General features: G+C 37.8%; 1 protein-coding gene across 1 annotated transcript; it reads right to left on the bottom strand.

The window, feature by feature from the left end:
* Positions 1–2483: 2483 nt before the first annotated feature.
* Positions 2484–6746, bottom strand: DUSP19 (dual specificity phosphatase 19). Its single transcript, XM_053471001.1, has 4 exons — positions 6431–6746; positions 5053–5099; positions 4602–4754; positions 2484–3171 (listed from the first exon to the last, which is right to left on the bottom strand). The coding sequence occupies exons 1-4, from the start codon at positions 6654–6656 to the stop codon at positions 2947–2949; spliced, it is 651 nt and encodes a 216-aa protein (XP_053326976.1). The 5' UTR covers positions 6657–6746; the 3' UTR covers positions 2484–2946.
* Between the last annotated feature and the right edge of the window lie 318 nt (positions 6747–7064).

The raw sequence follows: 7064 nt of genomic DNA, 5'->3' as shown, positions 1-7064 counted from the left end.
CTGTTGCAGCCACCCTGCAGACCCAGCTGCTGGACTCCAAACCTTCTTAACATCAGTATGTTTAGCTCTAATACCCAGTATTATGGAAAGGTGTACCTACCTCATAGGAAACTGTCCCTGGAATTTATAATGTTGTTCCTTTTTTTTGTAGCGAAACATACAATAATTCACAGCAGACAAGGCCCATTCAGTCCAGCCTGTTTTATCTGCTGTAAAAGCTCAAACATTTATCAGTCTATCCTATGCATGTTTACATTTCCTTACTGTATTCTAGCCATGCCTGGCTCACTATATAATGATAGGAGACATGCTGTATCACTGTCAGTGTCTGCATTATTGTATAATTGTAGGAGCCTGCTATACGACTGTCTGTGTCTGGATCAGTGTATATTGATAGGAGTTATGGTGTCCCGCCATCTGTGTCTGGCTGGCTATATGATGATGAGCGTTATGCTGTACCACTGTCAGAATTAGTATATATTGATGCAAGTGTAAGTAAGATTGCGTTAGAGCATGAGTTAGAGTCAGTGAGAGAGTGTTAGATTGAGTGAGTGTGAAAAAAACAACAGAAAGCAAACAAAAATTATGATGATAGAAAATAGGAGTATTGCTGGACCAATGTCATTATATAGTGATGGGAGTTGTGTTGGACCACTGTCAATTCCTGTTGGAATTGGTAGAGAGGTGACATGGTGGGGTTACCTGTAGTGGAACAGAGTTGCATTATGTGCACATAAGGTTTGGTGTGTCCTTTTATCAAAATTATGTGTTTCTTCATGCAGGTTAACAAATCATACATATGAATTTTGATTCTATTAGTCTCTTGCTTATGGAAACAGTTTATTATTATTTAATTTGGTTCCAGTAAACCTTTATATTCAGACCTGGAAGCAGCTATTGTAGATAGTCAAATCAGGGGCGTACCCAGAGTATTTGGCACCTGGGGCGGATCTTGTATGTGGCACCCCCCCACACACACACACTTTAAAACTGCATAGCTTCTATCATTAGGCAAACATTGACAGGGGTACAACATAACAGTTATCATTATATACCGAAGCAGACATTGACGCTGGTACAGCATAACACCCATCATTTTATACTAAGGCAAACCATAACGGTGGTACAGCATAACTGTTATTATATACTGAGGCAAACATTGACGGTGGTACTGCATAACTGCTATCATTATATACTGAGGTAAACATTGATGGTGGTATAGGATTACTGTTATCATTATATACTGAGGCACGCACTGACGGTGGTACAGCATAACACCTATCACCATATACTAAGGCAAATATTGACGAGGGTACAGCATAACACCTATCACTATATACTGAGGCACGCACTGACGGTGCTACAGCGTAATACCTATCACTATATCTTTAGCCAGACATTGATGAGGTATAGACCTACCACTTCAGTGTCTGGCTTAGTATATAGCAGGGATGCACTGAAATGAAAATTCTACACCGAAACCGAAAATTCAGCATTCACTTAACCAAAACATGCCCAGGTTCTAGCATGTACTGGGCTGCCTGGGCATGATAGGAGTGTGATTGCTGTTAGCAATCATATATATATATATATAATTAATATTGTTATTGATTTTTTCTGTCCAATTTTGGTGTGTTACTTACACTTAATAAAAGTGTGGACCAAAATTGGACAAAAAAATCAACAATACTAATATATATATACAGCAATCACACTCCTATCATGCTCAGGCAGCCAGTACATGCTGGAACCTGGACATGATAGGATACAACCTCCCTATGCCATGCTTACACATCCATGCTATCACACACACACTCATTTACATTCAGCATAAATTACAGCATAACAACCATCACTCTTACACACTTACTAATTGACTCTCACTGAATGTTTTCCTACCTTTTTTCTGCCACTTTCCCTCCTCCTCTTCCTTCTTCCTCTTGGCTCTTCTTCTTCTCTGTCCTGTCCTTCCGGTGCAGTGAGTGCGGAAGGTGGTGGGCGCGGCTTCAGTGTTGCGCGCCACATTATGACATCAAATCCCGATGCACTCAGTTGCCACACGCGTTGCTAGGGAGCAGGCTCAGAGGTCTGCATTAACAGACCACCTTTGATCTCCCCAACCGAGCCTGCTCCTCTAGAGATGGACATTACTGTCCGTCTCTGGAGGGGTGCCGGCGTAGTGGCACCCCCCCGATCAGCAGCAGCCGATGTTTTCTCCTCAAACACCACACTGAGCTGATGCTTTATAGCAAAGCTAATGAAGTTCTGTTCACTTTACATAATTTCCTCTACAGACTTTCATGAGCACAGTAAGTGGGTCCCTCTCCCTGTGTGTTATTAACACTTATTGTTAACTGCATGGCAGTGGGAAAGGCAATCGTGTATTCATCTCTTAGATTGAACAACGATTAAACACATTTATACATATCATATATACAACTGCTTGTTGTGGAATATTGCTTTAAAACTAAAATCAATACAAATGTTTTAAAAACTTGTTTTAATGGTATTCTAGCAATAGAAATGCTGGGTGTTTAAAGAAGTATTCACATCGATATTGTTAAGCAAGAGACACAGAGACTGCAATTACATTATCTTTTGATAGTACTTATATCAAAAAGTTGCTAATGTTGAAAATGGGCCTTGGTCATTATTAACCAGAAATGTAAGTTAAACACGCAAGCAGAATAAATATGCTAAATTACATAGCATTCATTCTAAAGTGTAGAACGTATAATATAACTGTCAACTTTCAAGGGCAGCTCTGTAATATTACTGCTAAAGCAAGGGGTGTAGACCCTGCTGAAGGATATATCTGAGGGCTTGAGTTTGTCTTAATTAAAAAACTATAGAATCACTGCAGTTCCAAAAAAATTCTGAAATGATATTTCATACTATGGATGAATTTCAATCAGGCTATGAAAACAAAGAATATGTTGATTCCCATCAGTCTGTCTTCTCATGTACAACAGCTGTCTGTTTTCTCAAGTAGTCTTGGTACTTATGAAGCTGTTCAATGAAACCAGGATTTGGACAGATAGCAGGTCTAGAATTCTTCACAAGCGAAAAGGCTCTGGCAAAACTAAGTTTGTCTTTGTGCATTAGAAACCCAATAATTAGTGCTGGTGCACGGGATACTCCTGCATTGCAATGTACAAGTACCACTCCTTCCTGCCAAAATAAAAACATTAATTAGAAAAACAAAACGGCAATTCACTTATACAGCGCTTTAAACCCCCCGCCCCCAAAAAATTGACTATTTTGGGAAGCTGCACCCAAACTTAAAGCAGATCTGCAAGGGAGGACTGTCACATTCTTGCCGTGGGCAGCATGTAAAGCCAAGCCCCCCCCCCCCCGCCAAATGTACCTAACACACACTTGCAATTATAACCAATCTCTATGGAACTGACACCCTTTTCCAATGCCTATATTTTACAGTTCCATACATTAAATAAATCCATGTATAATGTTTTTAAGTATTACTGAATAACATATGTGTATTTAACAAAAACAAAAAAAACCCATTAATATACTATGGAGAAACGTATTTTAACATCCTTTACTCAAGTCCCACACGATTATTGCTTCTTAGCCCTGTTGCAACCCTCAAAAATAATATTTCTCACCTTAATGGCCTAACCATGTTTTGCTATTTTAACAATAATTTATTTTTTTTATGGTAAATATAACCACACACATTTAGTACTAATAGCAAATTTGAGAATCTGGATGTATAACAAAAAGTTGTATCATGTTTTCTGTCTACACTTTTTTTTTTTTTTTAAAGATTTGCTACATATCTGGAGTTATTTGTAAAATGCAATAATAATGCTCTTAACGTCTGTCGAGTAACATGTTTTCTGCATACAATAGCCAATAGAAGCTATTTGAATGCATATATACTGAGTGATATACTCAATGAATGTGTTTCATATAAAATGGAAACTTATTTGGAGTGTTAACAGCAGTATGAAACCTGAGTGAGGTCACTATGCAAACTAGGGTTCAGGTAACCCGTAATGTATTCTTTGAAAGGGAAGAGGATACCCCACACAACAAAGACTTGTGCAACACTATCTGTCACGATCTTAACCTATAATAAATAATCCAAGGTGGATCTAAAGCTGATCCTGTATGAAGACATGTTGTGTGTCTGCAGTACTCACTAGGAAATTATTTCAAGTTAATTTTAGGGGCAATGAAAAAAGTGCCCATATTGAACTTTAGAATAACTCATACAGAATTCTGGCTAATCATTAGATCAGGTCTGTGGCTGCCAGATGCTCAAGATTTTCTTTATCATCAGGCGATAAACGTATGTTTTTGAAGATAAAGGGGAAGTGGAATTTGAGCAGGAAATATACAGGATAACATCACAACTGCGATTAGTATTACGTGGTTTTTACATTTTTCTTAAGTTTTAATGATTTCTTCTGTTCTTCCAAGATCATTAAAACCAGCTTTATTTTGACAAGGTTAATTATATTCTCACCTTTAACCCTGTATAATCCTATTTGTTTGCTATGTCTAAATATATTGTTTGCTGTAGTGAATGTTATATGGCGGACCCTATACTTCACAAACATGATGTTCTATTATACCTGCATCTCTGCTTGCTCTATGAAACCAAAGCATTCTGGGAAAAAAGATGCAATATCGGTCTCCGGGAGATCCAAAATAGAGATTTTCTTATAAGTGAATTCATTTGGAAAAACATTTTCTACTCCATAAGCCACGTTCAAGATATGTGTGACCTACAAAACAGAAAACCATGTTAGAGACCATTCCTACATGAAATACTGAATTTCTTATTGACAGCCAAACGTAACATTTTATTAAAACGTTTAACCTTGCAGCAAACAATGTACCAAATAAAGAATGCCGCAAAGAACAGGTATGCACAAATTTGCGTTTTTTCACCAATAACAAAGATATTATGTAGCAACATTATCACAGCGCTATGGTAACCCTCTACTAGCATTTAAGACCATAAAGAAAAATGATAAAGCAAACCAAGCTATGGTAACGTTATAATATCACAAACATATATACCTTGTATTTTTTCAATACATGCAAGTCCTGTGCAACATCTTGTGATCCTATGAAAAACAAGCCAAATAATAAGAAAGCAAAGATGCAACAACATGCTTAAATGCCGTTTGGATATGCAGCAATCTACGCAATCCTGAAATATATTTTTGTTGGCTTGTGGAGAATATGTACATGAAGTGTTCTTACCGTGGTCATTAAGTGTCATCCATTGGAAGTATAAAAGTACCACCAAGATGTCCGTAAGGTAATGCATACTGACTACGCTTGGCTTCCAACTCTTCGCATTTTGTTTCTGTTAGTCCAAGTAACTAGCTCTGATTTTCAGGGTCACATCAGGACGAGAACCCAGTTCTTTCACTAAATAATGCATATTAAAGTACTCTGCCAGTACTCAAAATATATATTCTTAAAAAAAAAAAAAAAAAGCACTTACCTAAGGTAGAAGCTGCAGCCGCCACTCTCTTACTAATTGAGCACGAAACCTGGTACTGCTAAAATTATCCACATGTCAACAGAATCTGTTCTCATTATATAAATGAAAGGTAAGATTTATTTTTTCATACTAGGGATGGTCAATAATTTTAGAACCCCTTTCTTTTGACGGTCTTGGCTTGGAGCCCCTGGTTTGGTATGTAGACGGCATAGCCAATGATTACTATATAATTTAAAGAGCCAGTAATGCTGTTAATTGGTATATGTAATCTCCCTTTAATTATCCCTGTTCATTAAACCTCATCCTGTAGAAGTGCAACTCGGTATCTATAAACTTTGTAGACTTACACCGATTCATCGCAGTTTACTACAATGAATTCACCACGGACCGTGAGCATGTTTTTCATGCACTTAGCAAAAGTGGGACATAACTCTATGAAGGCAAAGAAAATATTATGGGGGGAAAAGTGCTGAAAATTATCAAACAGCCTATCAGAAAGTTTCACTAAAATCAAAATTATGATCAGTTGCCAACAACTCAAATTAGGTTTTGCTGCTACTAAGCAACACATGTACTGAGACCAAAATGAGAGTCAATTGTATTTATTGACCAAATCAGCTTGTTTTAATTATGAATATTTTTGTTAATATTTATTTTATTACTTTTTACTGACAGTAAATGTACTGATGGTCGGTTTACTCTTATCTTAATATAGGTGAAACACCCCTTAATAATAAGTATTCTAGAGCTGAAATGTAAATCATCTTTCTGTTTTTACAATGAGTTTTGCTAAGGTCCTTATTTAAAAAGAATATATTATATATAAATCATATTCTCTATGTGGATTTAACCTACACAACTCATGGAGTGCAATCTGACTGCTATATCATGGCATCATAATATGCTATCAAGTACTCAGAGTACCTTCATGCTCTTCATACTCACCAAGCAACAGCCATGGCTTAATAACCCCAACCTGCAGGTCCACACTCAGATCCTGCACATAGCCACATCCAGCTCCATCAGTCTGATCTGGGTCATCCACAGTATGCACCATAGAGTCCTTCCAGGTCTCTATGATCCTTTTTCCAGATAAGGTTGTCACTCGGGTGCATTGTTTCCTGAGTTTATTCTTAGAAAATCCTTTGATCTCCTCTCCCAGCGAGTGCATCACATGGGTGTTAGTTCAGTCTCCGGCACGGGTGATTTGCATCTGCTGCACTCGCAATCTTCACGCCTCTGATCCTTTTCGCTCCCTGTACAAACGGGAAAATTGTGTTTTTGCATAGACACGTTAAACTTCTTTCTATTGGTCAATCTATGAGCAGTTCTGATTGGTTTCTATTCTAGACCAAAAGTGAAGGAACAGGCAATGCTGTACCCCTCTTCCTCAGGTGCGTTAGGGATAAATAGATAGCGCTTTTATTTTCGAATCGTGACCGGAGATGGCAGGTGGACCGGGTGTGGTAGGATTTTTGCGCGTGCATAGAATGTTCTAGAATGTAGAATAGTTAATATAAATGTCAATGAGGAGGAGGCCAGCTTCACTATCTGTTCTCCAGCTAGCGAATTTTAACCC

The sequence above is a fragment of the Spea bombifrons genome, chromosome 7 (genome assembly GCF_027358695.1).
Source record: "Spea bombifrons isolate aSpeBom1 chromosome 7, aSpeBom1.2.pri, whole genome shotgun sequence".
Classification (NCBI taxonomy): Eukaryota; Metazoa; Chordata; class Amphibia; order Anura; family Pelobatidae; genus Spea; species Spea bombifrons.
Note: the sequence above shows the minus strand (reverse complement) of the source record. Positions and strands in the feature narration are given on the sequence as shown.